The 19,197-nt window shown below is 54.5% G+C and overlaps 1 protein-coding gene across 1 annotated transcript in view; it reads left to right on the plus strand.

The window, feature by feature from the left end:
- MID2 (midline 2) overlaps positions 1–19,197 on the plus strand; it is a 62,570-nt gene that overhangs the window by 33,374 nt on the left and 9,999 nt on the right. Inside the window, exons 3-7 of the mRNA XM_084213156.1 lie at positions 8,105–8,200; positions 12,262–12,369; positions 14,511–14,659; positions 15,125–15,252; positions 16,225–16,368. Of these exons, the coding sequence (XP_084069282.1) occupies positions 8,105–8,200; positions 12,262–12,369; positions 14,511–14,659; positions 15,125–15,252; positions 16,225–16,368 (625 nt within the window). The remainder of the gene's footprint in view (positions 1–8,104; positions 8,201–12,261; positions 12,370–14,510; positions 14,660–15,124; positions 15,253–16,224; positions 16,369–19,197) is intronic.

Genomic DNA, 19,197 nt, shown 5'->3' on the forward strand with positions numbered 1-19,197 from the left:
GGAGCTGTTCCCCAGCCCTTTCTACCCCTTGGGCTGTGCAGCTGTGGTGGTTCCTACAGCAGAGCATCAGAAAATGACCCCTCTATAACTCCTGGTTTGGAAGGAACCAGGAATTACTCACTGGAGAAAAATTCCTGGAAAAAGGCATTGCTTGAAGCACTGGAAAACTTTTCCTTCTACTCTGTCTTTTTAAAGGAATAAATAAAAATAGTGGGAAATGCACAAATATGCTCCAGGCTCACTGTAGTTTGGGAATTTTTTTATAGCAAATGTAGCACATTTAATAGGATGTCTGAAAATCACATTCTTTTAAGCTGAAAAACACACGGCCTGAACTGGGGAGTAAAATCTTGGTGTTTAACTAGGACAGCTCCGACAAGCAGATCATGCTTAGATGACTTCATGAAAAAAAACCTGGCTTGTCACAGTGAGGACGAATTTAATAAAATATTTAAACCATTTTCAATACTTCTGTAATGGTACAGAAAACCAGGATAATATGCAAGCAGAGAAGAACAGCTCTGGAGAGACTGAAGGATGTAAAGACTGAAAGACCTAAATCAGCCATACACCTTTCTGCCAGGATGAACCTCTGTGATGCCCAGAGGCTGCCCCATCCCTGGAAGTGTTCAAGGCCAGGGGCTTAGACCAGCCTGGTCTGGTGGAAGGTGTCCCTGCCCATGGCAAGGAGTGGAACTGGATCAGCTTTAAGGTCCCTCCCAACCCAAACCATTCTAGGATTCACTGATTCTGGTGAGTGCCTGGGGAACTGGGGGACCTGCCCAGATGTTAACAGCTGCCTTGGGTGCTGCTGGCCCCATCATACCCATCAAGGCAGCAGGCAGTGCAGGGTGGCATTAAAATGTCCTCTTCAGTCTGTTGGGTGTTCTCTGAGAGCTGCTGCCACCTTGCTTGTTCACGAGAGCTCCCCAGCCTGGCCTGGGGGGGATGCCTGGTGCTCCAGCAGCCCTGTGCCTCACGTGCTCTCTGACTGCTGGGGGGGCTGGGGCCCAGGGGCTGATCTGCCACATGTCCTGCCTCTCCATGGCCTGGAAGTGGGTGTCAAGATCTGTCCCAAAATGTCTTGGTTGATAAGGAAGGATGCAGGAGAGGGAACACCCAAAAGCTGCTGTGCTGTGCCCTGTCACAGGAATGAAAGGAACCAGCCTTTGCTGAAGTGTATTTGATGGAAGTGTGGAAGCTGAACTTGTCTTTGGGCAGCTCCTGGTTTTCCCTTCGAGTTCCAGGCACTGCAGAAATGTGCTGTGCTTTGCCAGGCTTCTGCCCTGCGCTGACTTTCTGGTGGAGCCGCACACTTACGATGTAGGAGAAGGTCTGGTCACGCCCTGACAGGGAGGGTGTCAGCTGCCTTATTCCCATCCTTTTTCTCATAGCCAGGAAAACAGCTGTTGAAGGAAAGGGTTAAAACCAGAAGATTCGGTGAGGAGGAGTACTTTTGCTCAGTGGCCCTGCAGCTGGGAATGCTAAGAACATCAGTGTGGGAAAACTCCATTTATTATGCCAAGTGTTGTTCATCCTCTGCCTGCTTTGAGAAGTAGAATTTCTGTGGAGGGGTAGCACACTTTGACAGATATGCTGGAGCCTCCTGCTGGGAGACAGAGAGACCATAAAAACCCAGCCTCATGATAAACTGCATGTGCACAAAGCCCTCTGATGCTCTGGGGCAGGCAGCCCTGCCTGCTGCGGTGAGCTGAGCCTAAAGGAGCAGTGTCCCCGTGTGTCTGTGCCGCCCAGCACTGAGGTAATGAAACGCATCACTGGCATTTCCACTGTGGTTTGCTGTCCCCTGTCACCTGTGTGTGCTGATGGCCACCACAGCCCAGTGTGGTGCCGAGCAGCAGCTCCTTCCCTGGGAGCCTTGAGGAGCAGCTCCTTCCCTGGGAGCCTTGAGGAGCAGCTCCTTCCCTGGGAGCCTTGAGGAGCAGCTCCTTCCCTGGGAGCCATGCATGCATGGCTGAGCTCCGGCAGCAGGATTCTCTCCCACTGCAGCCGTTTCTCTTCTCCCTGCCTTGAGGACGGCCCGTGCCAAGGACTTCCAAGTGTTCGGGCTCTTATAGTGTTTTGTCTGAAGGAATGTTTTTGGAAGCAAAGCCCCTGCTGCTGTTAAGTAGCACAGGGACAGGGGTAAACAAGGAACAGGGAACGTGCACCCTGGAGCTGCAGCAGGCAGCCAGACACAAACCTTCCCAAACCAATGCTCACACCAAGTCTGTAACTAATCAGTTACCTTGGAGAGACAATGCCATTGAAGTAATTTGTGTGACTTGTCCTCCTTGTGGCTTTTCCCCAGGACACTTTGATTTACAGGAGAACTAGCAGCCCTCCCCAGCCCTCACATTTTCTGTAGGGGCAGGAACATTTAGTCACATTCCCGGGTAACAGAGGCATTGGGAGGAGGTGAGTGGGACCCTAGGTCACTCCATCAGCAGCAAGTTTTACCTGCAGCCATTTCTGTGCCTCTCATTTCTTCAGCTGAGATGTACCCTAGAAAGAGAGGAGCTCTGCAGGCATAATTAAATGCTGGAGCTTCCACGGATGTGTGGCACTGGTAATGGTGTCCCATGGGAGTGTGGGTATGAGTGAGGCAGCTGCATGACGGATCCCGAGTGTGCTTTTAGCTCGTGGTGGCACGAGCAACAGGTTTGCTCCCCAAAGCCAGGCAGGTTTGGGCATTGCTAGTTGGCTCAGCCCAGGAGAAGATGCTGCAGAAGAGCCGACAAGATACAAATCCAGGATGTGCTGATTCGGCAGCAGCACGTGCAGCGGCTGCAAATCCCATACTCAGCTCACCCTGTTTGCTCGAGTTCTTCTCTCCTCAATTTAAATTCCCAAGGAAACACAAGACACAGTTTGTACTGATGCAGCCCACGCAGGAATGCTGTGTGGAAGAGCATGGATCCCACCTGCCTGCCTGCCCCCCCAGTCCCTGCTCAGCCCAGCACAGCTGCTCCTGTGGGCTCCTGACGGTTCCTTCCTTTCTTTCATCCCATTTACAAATTGGAGCATGGCCACTGAAGTGGTGGATTTACCCCACTGTGGGCAGGATCCAGCCTTAGGTCTTGCCAGGCTGGGATTTCTGTGTTTTCTGTGAGGTGATGGGGAGGGGCTGGGGCCACCCCAAGCTGGGCACTGGGGACGTGGCTGGAGCACTGTGCCCAGGTAGCATGGGTGACACCCACCACAGGGCTCCTGGTGGATGTGGCTGGGAGCCCTGGATGTGACAAACCTACCCCTGTGCCACCTGCATCCCCAGCCCTGCTCCCCACAGGGAGCTTCCCTCCAGAGCTGCTTCCCAGCTGAAGGTGAGCATAGAAAGAGCAAGTCAGGGTTTAAGCCTAATAGATCATCAGGATTAAACCTGATTAATGGATTTGGAGCTGCTCTTTTATTGCTCACACTGATCAGGGGACATGGGGCTTGTCACCGCACCCTCAGGTGTGTGCTGGTTGAGTGCCTCCCCCTGGTTCCCATCCCCTCCATGCTGGGGTCACTGCCAGAGCCCCTTTGCCTGGCTTAGGCTCTGGCTGTGACCCCTCAGCACCATCAGAGCCCCCCCAGCACCATGCTGGGCAGAGCCACTTGGTTTCTAGGACAGCTCTGCTAGTGGGGTGACAGCAGCCCCGAATGCTGGCAGAGTTTTCAGCTCTTACTCAGTCTGTTTGGCTCCAAAGTGACTTAAAATGCATTAATGTCACACATGGCAGCCCAGTCCTGTCCCTTTGTCACTTGTGCCATTGTCTAGGGACATTCTCTGAGTAAAGCCCGGTAGCTGACTGGTTTTGCATATTTTTCCACAAAGTTGTTTTTTTTTTTTTCTTGGTGATGGGAATTTAACTAAACAGAGTTGTGAATCACAGAATGATTTGGCTGAAAGGACACCTTAAGCTCATCTTGTTATACCCCTTTTCCTAAGCAGGGACACCTTCCACTGTCTCAGGCTGCTCCAAGCCCTGTCCAGCCTGGCCTTGGACACTTCCAGGGATGGGGCAGCCACAGCTCCTCTGGGCACCCCGTGCCAGGGCCTGCCCACCCTCCCAGGGAAAAATGTCTTCTATATATCTAACCTGAATTTCCCCTCTTCCAGTTTGAATCACCTGGATGTACTGCTGCCAGGGCTGGCAGTGAGCAGTGCCGTGTTGAGCCCTCTGTGCAGCCATGGGAGGTGGGACTGGGAGCATCCCCTGGCACAGGAGCGATGCCAGGCTCTGGACCTGCTGTGGCCACTGAGAGGAGCCTGATCCGAGCAGCGCTGTCAATGCCTTGGAAGTGTCTCAGGCCAGGTTGGACAGGGTTTGGAGCACCCTGGGATAGTGGAAGCTGTCGCTGCCCATGGCAAGGGGTTCTATGATAGGAGCTTTATGGTCCCTTCCAAACTTCTGTGATTTTAGTTTGGTGGCTCAGAGGCAGCTGCCAGTGGAGTGAGAGGATGCTGTACCAACCCCACTGTCGCTGTCCTGCTCCAGAATATCCCCAGAGGAGATGAGGTTGGAATGACCCTGATGGAGCTACCTGCAGATTGCCCCGTCCAGCTGCTGCTTCCCCAGAAAGCTGCCCCAGCATTCCTGAGACAAACCACATCAGTTCCATCGTCCCCACAGTGGATGCCTGGGGCAGGAGCTCAGTGCAGAGCAGTGTTTTGGCCAGGAACAGGGACATGGGCGGAGGTTCCCACGGCTCCAGCGCGATTACAGCTGTCTCATGCTATCAACAACGTTGTGGTTTTAAAAAATGAGCAGTGCCCTCAGGAGCTCCATGGCAGACTCCTGATGCCCTTGGCAATGTCCTGGTGACATCTGCCTTCCCTGTGCTGCTCCAAAACAAGTCAGAGGACACCCAGCAGGACTCGTGCCCCGTGCTGGGACCTGGCAGCGCTTCCTCAGCCCCGAGGGCCCGAGTGTGCGCAGCGATCCCGGACGGCCGCTGCCAGGGCTCATTCCCTGCCCTGTCCCGGTGACGCTGGGGCGTGCTGGTGGCTTCCAGGATCTGGTTTTCCTGCCGTTTGGCATGCACTTTGGGGTGGGTTTGACTTGGTGCCTGTGTGCCTGCACGTGGGTTTGTGGATGCACCCATGATATGTGTTTGTGGTGCGCAGGAGGATCGGAGCAGGGACTCGCCTCCATTATTGGAAGTGATTATAGATGAACAGGGGCAATGAGAAAAGCCCTGAGTAAACCACTGCAAGTATCACTCTCCAGTTTTGGCTGCCTTCCCATGAAGATACATCAGAAACCTCTCTGGGGTAAGGCAGAGCCAAAGGACACCCTCTGTGCCGTCGTGCCAGGCTGAATCTCTTGCCCCTCTGAGCGGTGCTGAGGGATGGCAGCAGCCACACACCAGCCCTGTATTCCTGTCCCTAGGGCTTTCCCCAGCTCCAGGGTTCTCCAGGTCCTCCCATCCCACACCCACAAGTTCATGCCACTGGAGGAGATCTGAGGCTTGCGTGGCCCAAACCTCAGGGGACTTGGGGACCCCTGAGGTCTGTGTGATGTGTGAGGAGCCTGTTCTTTGGCCACCTGCTTGGGGCTCAGAGCCTGCTCTGTTCCATCTCTCAGCTGGTTAAAGCCACAAGGCTGACAGTGTTCCTCAGAGTGAACCAGCTGCCAGACTGGTGGATGGGCAGGGGACCAGCCATGGAGAGCAGCTGTGGCCAGGCACAGGCAAGGTTGTGTTTGATGAAGCACGGCGACCAGGAGGGCACCATGTATTTATAGTTCCTGAAGTTGTCTTGAGCCTGCAACCTTGATGCCCTCTTCAAACAGAGAAATAAGTCCATGTTTAGTTCAACTGCTTGTTTGGTATTTGGAGGAAAAAGAGTTGTTGCCCATTGAGCCCCTAACTGAACAAACACAAGCATTGATACTTGCAGGTCAGTGCTGTGTGTTTGCTCTCCTCTGGCAGGGTGGGAGTGGATTCATTGTGTATCTGCTGCCTGGCAGGTAAAGGGGTGCAGGTGCTGAGCTGCTCTGCTGGAGTCCTGGGGGGGGTTGATCCTGTAGGTCCTTGACACTCAGCATGGGGGAGGTTCAGCCCCTGTCCCCAGGTCCCTGGGCACTTCCCTCCCTGGTCCTGCTGGCCCTGGGTGACCCAGGCCCTCCTCCCCACGCAGCACCAGTGACTCCTGCTCAAGGCCTTTTTATCACTTTTTCTCACTTGTTTCCCCAGGTGTAGAGAAATCAACTATTTGTATTTCAGGAGAGAAGGTGGAGGTTTGGGGAAATGACGGGCATTTTATAAAGCAATTAAAACCCAACCCCTGTAATTGCTGCAATTTATATACACCTACAAAATAACCAGCTGGTGTGATCCAGGCTTCAAGCCCATTTTATTAGTTTCAGCACATCAAACAGATGGAAACATTCCATCTATGTTTTTTTGGGATGCAGAGGGGTTGGCAGCGAGGGTCTGTGGGTGCACTGAGGGGCAGGGGAGCAGCAAAGCGCTGTGGAACCATGGCTGACACCAGTGGAGCACCTCCATTGCCTCAGATTGCCACAGAGGACGTGTGAGGACGGGATTGGTGCTCAGGGACAGGGTTTGTGTGTGTTTGTGGATGAGAGGAGTGATGCCATCCCTTAGAAAACTTGGGATGCTGCAAATGGGGTGTGGGCACGCATGCTTCAAAGCTGCAGCCCAGCCCCCCACCCTGCCCTCCATCACAGCCTGGAAGATTAAAGCAGATTGGTGTGAGTTCAAAGCTGCAACCTCAGTGCAGCCACGCTGGTGATGAGGGAGGTAATTAGCAAGTGAAATGTTCGTTGCTGTAGTGAAATGATGTTTATAATATTGGGTTATGAGAAGGGGGCGGGAGCAGCTGGCTTTTCCATTATCCATACAGCCCCACTCTGCAAACCCTTCTGGCGTAACCAAGGCTCTCTGGTTTTATTCCATTTCTCCAGCCTGTTCCTGCATTCTGCCTTACTTGCCCTTGGCCAGCAATTTTAGGGTTGCAAACAAGCTCGGGATATTTTAGGAGCCAGTGGTTTTTCAGGAATGAGTGCTCTGCCTGCGCTGTGTGCCTGTAATTCAAGTTCTCCTGGCTCAGTGGCCCCCAATTACCCGTGTGTACGGAGAGGGGCCGTGTTTATGGACCTGCTGGAGTCAGATGAAAGCCTCAGACTGCAGTTTCTACCTGCAGATGAATTAACCACCTCAGGGACCCTCTTCCAGCCCTGGAGTTTAAAATATTAATAGGATATCATTCCCTGACAAGCGCTGCAACAGGTAGCGAGTGCTTTGTTATAAAGCATTCCCGTTAGCAGAGCGCATGGAACTGGCAGTGCTGTGTCTCAGAAATTTACTCCCAGAAACTGTTTCCCCCATGGCACAGGTATCAATATCCCCTCAAATGGGGTCTTCATCGGTGCCCCACTGGATCCCCTCCTTCTCCCAGAACAGTGCAGCCTGTGGGCACGAGAGCAGGGCCTGCATCCCCGTCCTCTCAGGTCATGTTCTGCTGGCAGAGATCTGCTGGCCGTGATCCCCTGGTCATGACTTCCTGGTCAAGAGCTGCTGGCTGGGATCCACCAGCCATGACCCACTGCTCATAATCTTCTGGCCCAGATCCGCTGCCTGTGATCTGCTGGCTGAGGTCTGCTGTGGTGAGCAAAGGGCAGCGTGGCTGGGGAATGAAAGGCAGCACAGTGCAGCTGAGCTCTCCCTGCCTGTGCCATTGTAGCTCCAGCTGAAGTGGTTGGCAGAGAAGACATCCCTCTCCCATGGCTCATCAGGCTTTTGTTCATCTCCCTCACCCTGTGCAGAACAAAACTGATGGTGAAAATAGTCAGAATTTGCTCTCCAAAGGAGTGGCAAAGGGCAGATGCCATGCTGTCCTCTCCAGCTTGTGACAGCCCAGGGTCACTGCAGTGCTGGGCTCGGTGTCTCCCGTATGGCACAGCCTGCTGGCACGGGCAGGAGCTGCCGAGGAGCCCCAGAGCCTTTGCCCAAGGTTATTCCAGCGTCCCTCCCCCAAGTAGTGTGCTTGGTGGCAGAGAGTCTCGGCTGCTGGCAGGGGTCTGGGGATACTGCAGCTTTGCTGATCTCTTTCTCCCATTTTTTCCTCTTTCTCCCATTTCTGGACCTGCAGCAAACCCTGGAAACAAATCTCACCAACCTGGTTAAACGCAACAGCGAACTGGAAAACCAGATGGCCAAGCTGATACAGATCTGCCAGCAAGTGGAGGTGGGTGAGGGCCAGGGGGGCTGGGGGAGGTGCCTGGGGCAGCTCCCAGCTCCAGGGGAGCAATGCACAGATCACCCCAGAGTCCTTTCCTGGGGCTTCCCTGGCAGCAGAGATGAATGTGGGGGGTAGTCCCAAGCAGTGGAGGACACAGGGATGGTTCCCAGGGGTCTGAAGGAGTTGTCATGATTGGGAGCCACTGAGAAGAGACATGGGCTGCTGAGCTGGCTCCAGGCAGGAGGACCTGCCTGCTGCTCTGTGCTGGGGGCAGCAGCCGCTTTTGGTGGAAGACTGAGTGAAACCGAGTGTGAAAACAGGGCTCAGCCAGGTGACACTGAGCTTGTAACCAGGCTCATCAGCTGGGTGACACTGAGCCTGCAAAGGGCTCTCAGCTGTTTGACACCAAGCATGCAGCAATTCCTTGAACCACCAGCTTCCCGTGGGACTGAGCCCCAGGCTGCTGCCAGGATCACAGCCATGGATTCAGGGGGAGTTTGCCAGTGCCCGAGAGAACAAAACAATTGTTTACTTCACCCACAGCACCCCAGGCCTTGCAGGGCGTGCAAGTGCTGTGCCTCCCCTCACTCCCCCAAGCCATCCCATTGGCCCAGCAGGATGCAGGAATGCTGTGGTGGGATGTGGAGATGTTGCCTCAGGATGCTGTGAGGAAGATGCAGGGATGCGGCAGCAGGACAAGGGATCCTCCTGTGCAGGGTGGAGCCATTTGCCCACAGCAAAGCATCTGTGATGCATTTGCCTAGGGAGCTGCAGCTTGTCCTTCACCCCCTGAATCTCAGAGCAGCCGGGGTTTGGGGCCATGAAGGTGCTTCAGGCCCTGTGGTCTCTGCAGGCAGCATCAGCGCTTTGTTCTTCACTCCCTCAATAATGTCCTGATGATCTGGCAAGAAGAAGTGAGTGCAGAAGCCCTTTTTGTGAGTGCCAGCAGGGCCGAGTGCCACCAGCAGCTGGCAGCCACTGACACAGCGTGCAAAGAGAAGGAGGAGGGGGCTGAGATGCTCAGAACTTCCAGCCAAAATAAGGAGCAGAAAAATCCCACTTGGCTCTGCAGCACTGCTGGCCTTCTGTGTCACTGGTGTTGTCCTGCTTCTCTCTGCCTGTGCATCACTCTGCAGTAGGAATGGCTTTGTTGGAACGCTCTCTCCTGGGCTTCCTCTTCTGCAGGGCTCAGTAGGCTTGGGCTGAGTCTGGGAATACAGATGGATGTTTGGCAGAGAGAGGAGGAGCCAGGATGCCCTTGCAGAGCTCTGGTGGCAGTCACTAGCCCTTGCTGCTCCGATGGGCCATGCTTTAGCTCTGAGAACCCACCAGGGATGGAGCAGGGATGTGGCTGGATGTCCTTCCAAACCCATTCCTTTGAATCCAGCTCCAATGTCTTATTGACCTGACATAGGATAAACTGAAAGATTTTTGGTATTTCTGTCTGATCCTCAGAGTCTGAGACCTCTAAGCTGTCATTTTTGACAGAGTTTGTGAGTTTTCAGCTTTGTCAGACGCTCTGCTTAAAATAACAGTTCAAATAACTTTTCTCAGCTGTGTTGAATGCGCAGCCAGGCCCTCGGAGGCCCCTTCGCAGAGAGGACAGTAAACTGTGAAGCAGAAAATATCTGTGCTCTCCATCAATCTGATTCCAGGGAATTTTGCTTCTGAGATATTTGCAGACATGGCACACAGGCAGGCACATGCCATCCCCATGTACTCTGCCCCTCAGAAACATTCAGTGTAAATCTCATGGTGTGTCCACAGAATGGTGCCACCAACACCTTGAGGGACAGGGGTGAGAAGGGCAGAGAGAAGAACCCCAGAGAAGGGCACTGCAAGTGTCCTCAAGACCCTGAGCCTGTGCTGCCCCTAGAGTGACTCTGGTGCATGGGGGGCTGTACTGAGAGAGGTTGAAATGGCCAAATCCTCTGGCAATGATGGGAATGTGGACCAAGGACGACAGACAACAACCCTGCAGAGAAACTGAGTTTGTAAAACAGGGATGGTACCAGCCCAGTGTCCCGTTGTGGGGAGAGCAGAAGCTGCAGGTGTGCCGTGGGACTGTGGCCTCAGTGGGAGCTCCTGGTGTCCCCAATCTGCTACACAGGCCAAAAACCTCTTGAGGACTGTGGAAGTAGGATGGGGTCCTCTGCTCCATCCATGAGCTGCCAGAAGGCTTGGCTGCCTGTGAGTCAGGCTGTGGGCTGAGATGCTGCTTCTCATTCCTGTGAGGTGCAGGACAGGCTTTTCCCAGAGCTGGTTTATTCCAGGACTGTTGTCCCTAGCACATTTTCCCCCAGCACTGAAGTGGGTGAAATATTTTTTCTCTCCCATGTTACAGCTAAAATCTTCCCAGCTTTCCTGCAGCCGTAGCACCTGCTGAGTGTTCACCCCCAAACCCAGCATTTACCTGGGAGCTGCTTCATCCATGCAGAGTGCTTTGGCCAGCATCCAGGTGGTTTTGAGCCAGGGCTTTGCCAGTGGAGCAGTCCTGATCTGCAGTACCCCCTCCTTGCTCTGCTGGCCCTTTGAGGGAGCCCCAGCCTCGAAAATGCTCCTGTTTTGGCAGAAGGCAACTGGGAAAGGCACCGTGGTGTCCTTTGCAACTTCACCTGCCTTCAGCCCCCCTGAACACCAACATGGTTGAGGGGAGATTTCTTGCCCTGGGAGGGCTGTGGATGGCTGCAGAGTTACGTTGTCCTGGGAGGGGAACACACCAGGCCTGAGCTGGACTGCTGGGCAGCAGCTGGTTGGAGGGATGGACCCAGGGCCAAGCTGAGGTGCCCCAATCTCCCCTCCTGTGCCTTGGCCCAACATTTTTTTCTTGCCCCTTGCTGTGCACAGCCTTCAGCCTCATATTCCCTAACCCTTATGTGTCCCAGAAGCTGAAGGGGGAGCTTCAGGCTTGTGCTCCTGGGAAGTTGGGGTAACAGCCATCCCTGTCAGCACACAGCTTTGAGGGACCAGAGTGCTGCCAGCTCTGCCACAACAGCCCGGCAGCAGTGCCACAGCAGCTCTGCCACAGCAGCTCGCTGCAGGCTCCAAACCCTGGGGCTGTTCCCCAACCCCCTCCACATGCAGCAGATTGGGAAGATTTTCCACTGTTTTTCCTCAGTGGAGCTCTCTTTGCAGACCATCAGCTGTCTCCCACTCCAGTGTTGCATAATCTGCTGGCCAGGTTTAAAAAAAGATCCTGTAGCAAAAATGTGTTTCACTCTAGGCTGCCTTGTTTCAGAGGGATTTGGGAGTATAAAATGAGGAAAACTGATTTCTGTCCTGTAGTGTGCTTTAATGCAGTGCTAGGGCTCAATTCCTCTTCCATGAAGCGCATTCCCCCTTGTCCTGTCCTGTCCATCCTCCCATGGATACTGGTCTTCCCTGGAGGCAGAGGACTGGAACCTCTGCTTGTGCCCCCACTGCACTCTGTGTGTGCAGAGTGAGCACAGCCATGAGAGTGTGCTGTGTGTCCCCCCAACACCAACCCCTGTGTGCTGTGTGTCCCCCCAACACCAACCCCTGTGTGCTGTGTGTCCCCCCAACACCAACCCCTGTGTGCTGTGTGTCCCCCCAACACCAACCCCTGTGTGCTGTGTGTCCCCCCAACACCAACACCTGTGTGCTGTGTGTCCCCCCAACACCAACACCTGTGTGCTATGTGTCCCCCCAACACCAACACCAACCCCTGTGTGCTGTGTGTCCCCCCAACACCAACACCTGTGTGCTGTGTGTTGTGTCCCCCCAACACCAACACCAACACCTGTGTGCTGTGTGTCCCTCCCAACACCAACACCTGTGTGCTGTGTGTCCCCCCAACACCAACACCAACACCTGTGTGCTGTGTGTCCCCCCAACACCAACACCAACACCTGTGTGCTGTGTGTCCCTCCCAACACCAACCCCTGTGTGCTGTGTGTCCCTCCCAACACCAACCCCTGTGTGCTGTGTGTTGTGTCCCCCCAACACCAACACCAACCCCTGTGTGCTGTGTGTCCCTCCCAACGCCAACACCTGTGTGCTGTGTGTCCCCCCAACACCAACCCCTGTGTGCTGCTGTTCCTGGCCAGGTGAACACAGCCATGCACGAGGCCAAGCTGATGGAGGAGTGTGATGAGCTGATGGAGATCATCCGCCAGCGCAAGCAGGTCATCGCCGTCAAGATCAAGGAGACAAAGGTGAGGGGTCCCAGCTCGTGTGTCCCTGGTCACAGGTCCCCTCCTGTGCCCAGGGGTGGCCGTGCAGGGTCTGCCCCTCCTGTCTAGGAGCAGCACTCCTGCAGCCAGTGGCGCTGGGATGTGCCAGCCTCGGGCAGAGGGGCTGCAGCAGCGCGTGTTGCGTTGCCGTGAAGGGTTTGCTTTGAGCAGCACCCGTGCATCTCCTTGTCCAAACTCCAGGTGTCCCCTGGTGCTGTCCCCCATGCCACCCCATATCCAGGTGTCCATCACTCTGCTGCCCCAGGCCTCCTCTGCCAAGGACAAAGCATGTGCTGGCTGGAGGAGGAGCAGTGTGTTGGTTAGCGTGACAAGTTGGTGCAGAGGCTTGGATCACTCCAGACAGCTTCCTCAGGGCTCTTCACCACTGTGGTTTAAATAGAATAATGTGGAATTAATATTGAAGGACCATAGTCCAGTGCTGCGGAGAGAGCAGAGCTGCATGCTCTGCATTGCAGCATAGCTGAGGGGGAGCTGCTCCTCACCCTCCTCTTTGTAGGAGTGTTTGCACCTTTCCTCCAGCAGCTCCAGGTGTTTCCCAGTGGTTTTTCTGTGTAGTGTCCTACCCCAAAGGGGAAGGGACCCAAAATTTATAGATGCTCATGGTTGAAAGGAATGACAAATGGGTCTGGATTCTGAGGGCACTGCCTGTGCTTACAGGGGGGACCTTTTGATAGGTAAGTTTTGCCTTTCCTGGGAGTTCTCACCTTCTCTGCAAATCAGTTCTCATGCACAGTCCATTCTTCCAGATGTTTCTGGAAATGGGTCAGAGGCTTCAGGGGTCTTTTGTGGTCTTGATTTCCCTACAGTCCATGCCACTGCTTCATCTCGCTCCTCTGCTGTGCTGTGTTGTGCTTATCTCCAGGAGCCACAGCAAGGTTGTTTGTCCCAGGACAGTGCTGCCCTACCTCCCTGGGGCCCCTTCTCCAGCCCCAACAACCCTCAGCTGGCTCTGCAGCTGTCCAGCTGTTGGTGTTTGAGATATCAGCCTCTCCTTCTGGGCTCTCCACATGCAGCAGCAAGAGGGCTGGAGGGCTGTAGCTCTGAGGGTGCCCAAGGGAGCCTGCATGACCCCACTGCTGTTCTCACTGAGCTTGAGGATGCACTGGGTCCCACCACGGTGCCCATGGCCAAGCCCCAAATCCAGATGCTGCCAGGCAGTTGGGAGCAGGTTCCACCACGTGTGGAGGCAGAAGAGCCACCGGCGCAGCTCCAGGACACACTGGCAGCAGTGGGAGCTTTGAAATCCTGCTTCTACCCCAAGCACTCCAGGGAACATATTTTATGTAACGGTGCCGTCTGCCAGTCCATCTGTCTGTCTGCTTGCTCTTCCCACCCTCTTCCTTGACTCTTCCAGGCTCTGCTGTCCAGTTCCAGCCATGCTTAGAAAGATCTGGAAGCTCCAAGATGTTGTTTTCCTACAATTGGCAGCTGGGTAGAGGCGAAGGGCACAGATCAGTGCCCACACCCTCCACAGAAGCAGTGGAGAAAGGAGTAAGCTCTAGAGGCTGTGGCTGGTTTGAAGTGCTCCAGCTGAGGAGTGAGGAATTCTGCTTTCATGATGGATTGCCATTTGGTTTTCCATTTGTTCTGCCCTGCTTTGCCTGACAAATGGCCCTGCAGATGTATGGAGTCTGGGAGAAGGGAGGGGGAGAGCATGCAGATTCCCTCATACCTTGGTCACCCAGCAGTTCAGTTCGGCACCTGTGAAGCTGATATCTTCCATCAGCTCTGTAAGCACTTCCCCTGTTCCTGAGGTTCCCTTGCCCTGTGCTGAGTGACTGGCAGGAGTCTCATGGCAGCCTGCTCTCCTCGGGCTGGCGTGGGGGGACATTGTATTTGCATGGGAGGAGTGGAGAGAGGAGGCGTTGTTCTCCGGGGTCCGTCACGTATGGGACCCTCAGAGCAAGCGCAGCCTGTGCGCTGGGGCTTTCCCACCCCAGCAAAATTTAATATGGAAAGTGCTTTGCTGTGCTCCCTCCCCAGAGCCAGTGGGACATTCCTGTGCCCTTTCACTGCTCCTTGCTCGCCACGAAGCGCTGCTGGCTCAGGGTTCCCTCTGTGCCTCCCGAGCCCCTGAGCCCGCTGTCTGTGCTCTCCGGCAGGTGATGAAGCTGCGGAAGCTGGCCCAGCAGGTCGCCAACTGCCGGCAGTGCCTGGAGCGCTCCACGGTCCTCATCAACCAGGCCGAGCACATCCTGAAGGAGAACGACCACGCTCGGTTCCTGCAGACCGCCAGGAACGTGGCCGAGAGGTGGGCTGGGCTCGGGGCGCTGCTGCTGCAGCTGGCCCCGCTGTAGGTCCCTGCCAGAGATGAGCCACGTCCCCTCCAGTCCCTTCCCTGCCATCCCTGCAGCCTCCCACTGTGCTGTCCTCAATAAACCCCGGGGTCACGTTCCCATCCCTCACGGGACAGGGCTGCGTGGCAGGTCCTAGCAATTCTGTGGAAGCAAGCCCCCTTCCCTGGGGTAAGAAAGTGGTGGAAATGCCAGTCCAAAGGGAGTTCAGGGGCCAGTCAAAACTGTAAACATCAGGGGTGGAGCCCCCCCCACTCTCAGGGAACCTGTCCCCAGGCTAGGCCACCCTCCTGGGTAGAGGCAGGGGTCTGTAGGTGCAAGCTGTTTTCCTGATAGCAGGTGAGGCACAGTGAGGCTGTCCCCATCCCTGTGCCTCCCTTGTGCACCCTGTTGCATACTGATGGTCCCTTCTTTCCTTCCAGGGTCGCCATGGCAACTGCATCCTCGCAAGTCCTGATACCAGATATCAATTTTAATGATGCCTTTGAAAACTTTGCTTTAGATTTTTCCAGAGAGAAGAAGCTGCTGGAGGGGCTGGATTATCTAACAGGTGAGTGCTCAGGTGTGCTCCACTCTGTACCTTCCCCTCAGTCCCCTGCCCTGTGCTCCCCCAAGGGCTGGCAGACCTATTTTAGGACTCAAACAGTAACAAGCACCAGGTCATCTGTGGTAGAGTAGGGCCTGTGCCGTCCCCAGGACAGTGACGTGTCCCCATCCTCCTGTTTCACCCTGCTGTTCCTGGAGGACCCATGGAAAAGACCAGAAAGCTTAAAAATTATGGTCTCCATGACCTGGTGGGGAGGCTGATGTCCTTAAGGATGCAAGGGGGATAAGGATTATATGAGGGTCCATAAGGATTACAGGGGAGGAATGATGAATTAACTAATAATTATACTTCTAAGGCACTCTGTGCTTTAACATTTCCCTTTTCCTGCCCTTTTTCTGGGTCACTTGCTTCTAAATTATGAGCCCTTCTGGGCAGGACCTCAGTGGGCCCCTCAGGGCTGCCCTGCTGCCCCAGCACAGACTGATTGCTGCCCTCGGTGGTCTGGGAGCAGCAACGGCTGCTGGATCAGCCTGTGCTGGAGCATTGGGGGATGAGAGCTCCAGGGGGGCAAGGACATCTTCACTCACCCAAATCCGATTTTATCATCATGAAGCAGATCAGCTTTCAGTGAAAGATTAACACAAGCATGTCCAGATCAGTTATGGGATGAAATACCTACTCCACAACCAGGGCAGGGAAATAAGTGGATTTGGAAGTGGGTTTTTCAGGGTGGGGCTGTCAGACCTGATGGAGCAGCAGTGAAAACCTTGTGCTCTGACCTCTGGATGCCTTGTTAAACGAAAAGGTTTACTTCAGTGGGAAACACAATGACAGATTCAATGAAAGAGGTTTTGGTGTTAAGAGACTACTCCTGCTGCAAGCCCATCTCAGTCCTAACATGAGTAGAAAAGGCCTGGGTTTTTAAGGGAGGAAAGCCCAAAGTGACCAAGGTCTGTGGTGTGTGCCATCCCACAGCCCCGAACCCGCCGTCAGTCCGTGAGGAGCTCTGCACAGCCTCCCACGACACCATCACCGTGCACTGGATGTCAGAGGACGAGTTCAGCGTCAGCTCCTACGAGCTCCAGTACACCATCTTCACCGGCCAGGCCAACTTCATCAGTAAGTCACTGCACTCCCTTCAGCAAGGAGTCCCATGTTGCCCAGACAGTCTCCAGCTGCTCCATCCCTGGAAGGTCCGAGGCCAAGCTGGAGCAACCTGGGATAGCTGAGGGTGTCCCTGCCCATGGCAGGGGGTGTCACTGGATGAGCTTTTAGGTCCCTTCCAACCCAAAGCATTCTGGGATTCTGGAAGGAAAAGGTTCTCAGGTTCATTGGTGGTTTTAAAGGCTTGGTATTTATGGAGGAAACAGCAGCAAAGGATCTACCAAGGGCTAGTGGATCAGAGCAATGGACACCTCTCCGTGTTGGGGGGGCCATCGCTGAGGCACTCTGGTCTGTGCTTGGTGTCATCAGCCCCAACTTGGTGAAGCATCAGGAACATTGGAGGCTCCTGTCCATCTCACAGCTCCCAGATCCGTGGATACCTGGGATCGTCCGCAGGGCAGAGCTGGCTGCTCCATGGCTTATAACTAAGGTGGTTTATAAACCCTCTGGAAAAGCTCTGAGGCATATTTCCAGGTAATTTTTCATGAAAATTACTGCCATACATAGTTGTTTTTTCACAGCGCCACAGATTTATCTTGCAGGATGGGATTTGATTTGAGGACTGAGGACAGAAGCACTGATGGTCTGTGGCTTGTGAGAAGGTTTTACTCCTGCTTTTCCTAGCAGCACTTGCCATTGTGAGAAGTGCTGACAAGGCACCTCAGAGCGGGTGTTTGGGCTGCTGTCAGTCTGTCCTGCTGGCTGGAAATATGTGGGCACAGGCAGCACGGTGTCCCGCCTCCGGAAGGCTGTTCAGTGCACTCTGAAATGTGCAGGAAGTTGACAGAGAAAGTTCCCTGTGACTTTCCAAGCTGGATCTCACCTCCCCAGCCCTGGCCCAGCCTTTGTCCTTGTTTTGGAAAACAAGATGATGCATTTTCTTTCCATGGGGGCTGTCGGGTGCCAGTGCTGCCACAGCCAGACCCGCCCTGCTTGGCTCTCCTCTCCTTCCCAGACAGAGCACGTTGTCTCCAGCACTTTGTCCTCTGGAAGCCTGGGGAGCTCAGCCACCTCTCTGGCTCTGCTCTTGGGTGGCCACCAGCTCCATGTCCCCTGCACTTCCAGCTGTGGGCAGGATGGGGACTTGCTGGTGTCACCGCACGGTTTTGGTAGGAGGGATGTCTGAAGGTCCCTGTGCTGGCTCTGTGCAGTTTGGACTCACAGGTTGCTCAGGGCTTGCTCCTTGAGGAAGAAGGACTGTTCAGGGATGGAGCATGCAGTGCTGCCTAACCCGCAGCTAGGAGGACTTTGCCCTTTTCCACTCAGGATTTCCCCTGCTGCAGCTTGTACCCTTGCCCTGGGATGATGCCAGGGAAGGACCTACTCTCACCTTTTCCCACATGCCACTGTGGACACATGTGGCTTGGAGTCCCATACACCAAGGGACTTGGGAATGAGTCACTTGCCCACCTCTGGGGTCTGGCACAGGCATTGGGAAAGGAAGAGCTCATGAGGGTGAGGAACAATGTGGGCAGTGCTGGAGGAGAGCCCCGAGGGTCACATGTCAGAAGTGTCCTCCTTGGCCAGCCAGCAACCTCCAGGTTGCTGCTTGTAGGACGAGTGAAGAAAACATCAGTTAAATCCCTGAGAAGAAAATTAATAACTTACTGTCCCTTGCAATAGCACAGTTTGGGTCATGGGACCGTGTGAGCCCTGGCTGAACTCAGGACACTGGTACACTGAGCAGGGCCTGGGAGCCTGACCAGGAGAGGAAATACCTTTCCAAGGTCTGCAGAGTTGGCCTGTGGAACCCATCCCCTTCATGCTTCCATCAAAGCCAAGAGTTTGGCAAGAGCCAGGGATTTTTGTGGCTGACGAATGCTACAATAAAAGGGATTTTTTAAAGCTTTGGCCAGGGTAGGACCGAGGAGCTTAGTCTTCAAGGCCAAGCACTTTGAGGTTGTTTTGCAAAAGAAACCTACTTGGAAGGTCAAGTCCTTCTCGTTGTCATCTCTTAGCCACCTTGTTCTTTCTGATGGAGCATCCCCAGCTGGTCCTTCCTGCAGGAAGGTGACACCGAGCGGGCCGGGCTGGAAGCTGTGCACTCCACTGGGACTGCATGCAGGCTGCAATCAGGATCACATCTGTTTTATTTTCCACTTCACATCACACTCCTCTGTGCCCCTCGGCCATTCCCATGTGTATCCCAAACCAAATTCAGGATGACAGGGACTGCAGCCTGCCCTTGTCCTATGGCTGAGCCAGCCACTGAAGATAAATGAATTGGAACCCGTTGCAAAAAAGGTGTGGAGCATTCCCAGCTCCTGCCTCCCAGCCCTGCACATGTTGAAACCCCCTCTCCAGTCACCCCAAATTCACAATGCACTCTTCACTTCTCACCAGGTCTAGGAAGCCTCCAGCTACTTCTTCCACGCTTCCTTATTCCTTTTGGCTCAAAGCCCTACCCCTGTGCTGTGATAGCTGTCCTGGTTTCCCCTGAGCCCCAGAGCATCTTTGTCCCCCAGTTCAGCTCATGCCAGCTGCAGGTGATCCTCATCCCAGTCATGCCGATGGCAGGAGCAGCCTGTGGCACCGTGTGAGGTTTTTCCCCTTTCCTGTAGCGCTGTGTCACCCCACCTGAGGTACAGCACTACATTTCCACACATGCCAGGCCCTGTAGCTCTGACATTGCAAATCACTGCAGCAGTCAGTTTGGCGCCTCCATGATCTTGGATTCTTCATTCCTTCCCATTTCCAGAAAGAGTTCAGCCTGCTGAATGGCTTCCAAGTGTCTGGATCCCTTCACTGGGAGCTCATTTTCTTTGAACCACTCTGCAGACCAGT

This window comes from Fringilla coelebs, assembly GCF_963513975.1.
Source record: "Fringilla coelebs genome assembly, chromosome: 11".
NCBI classification, from domain to species: domain Eukaryota; kingdom Metazoa; phylum Chordata; class Aves; order Passeriformes; family Fringillidae; genus Fringilla; species Fringilla coelebs.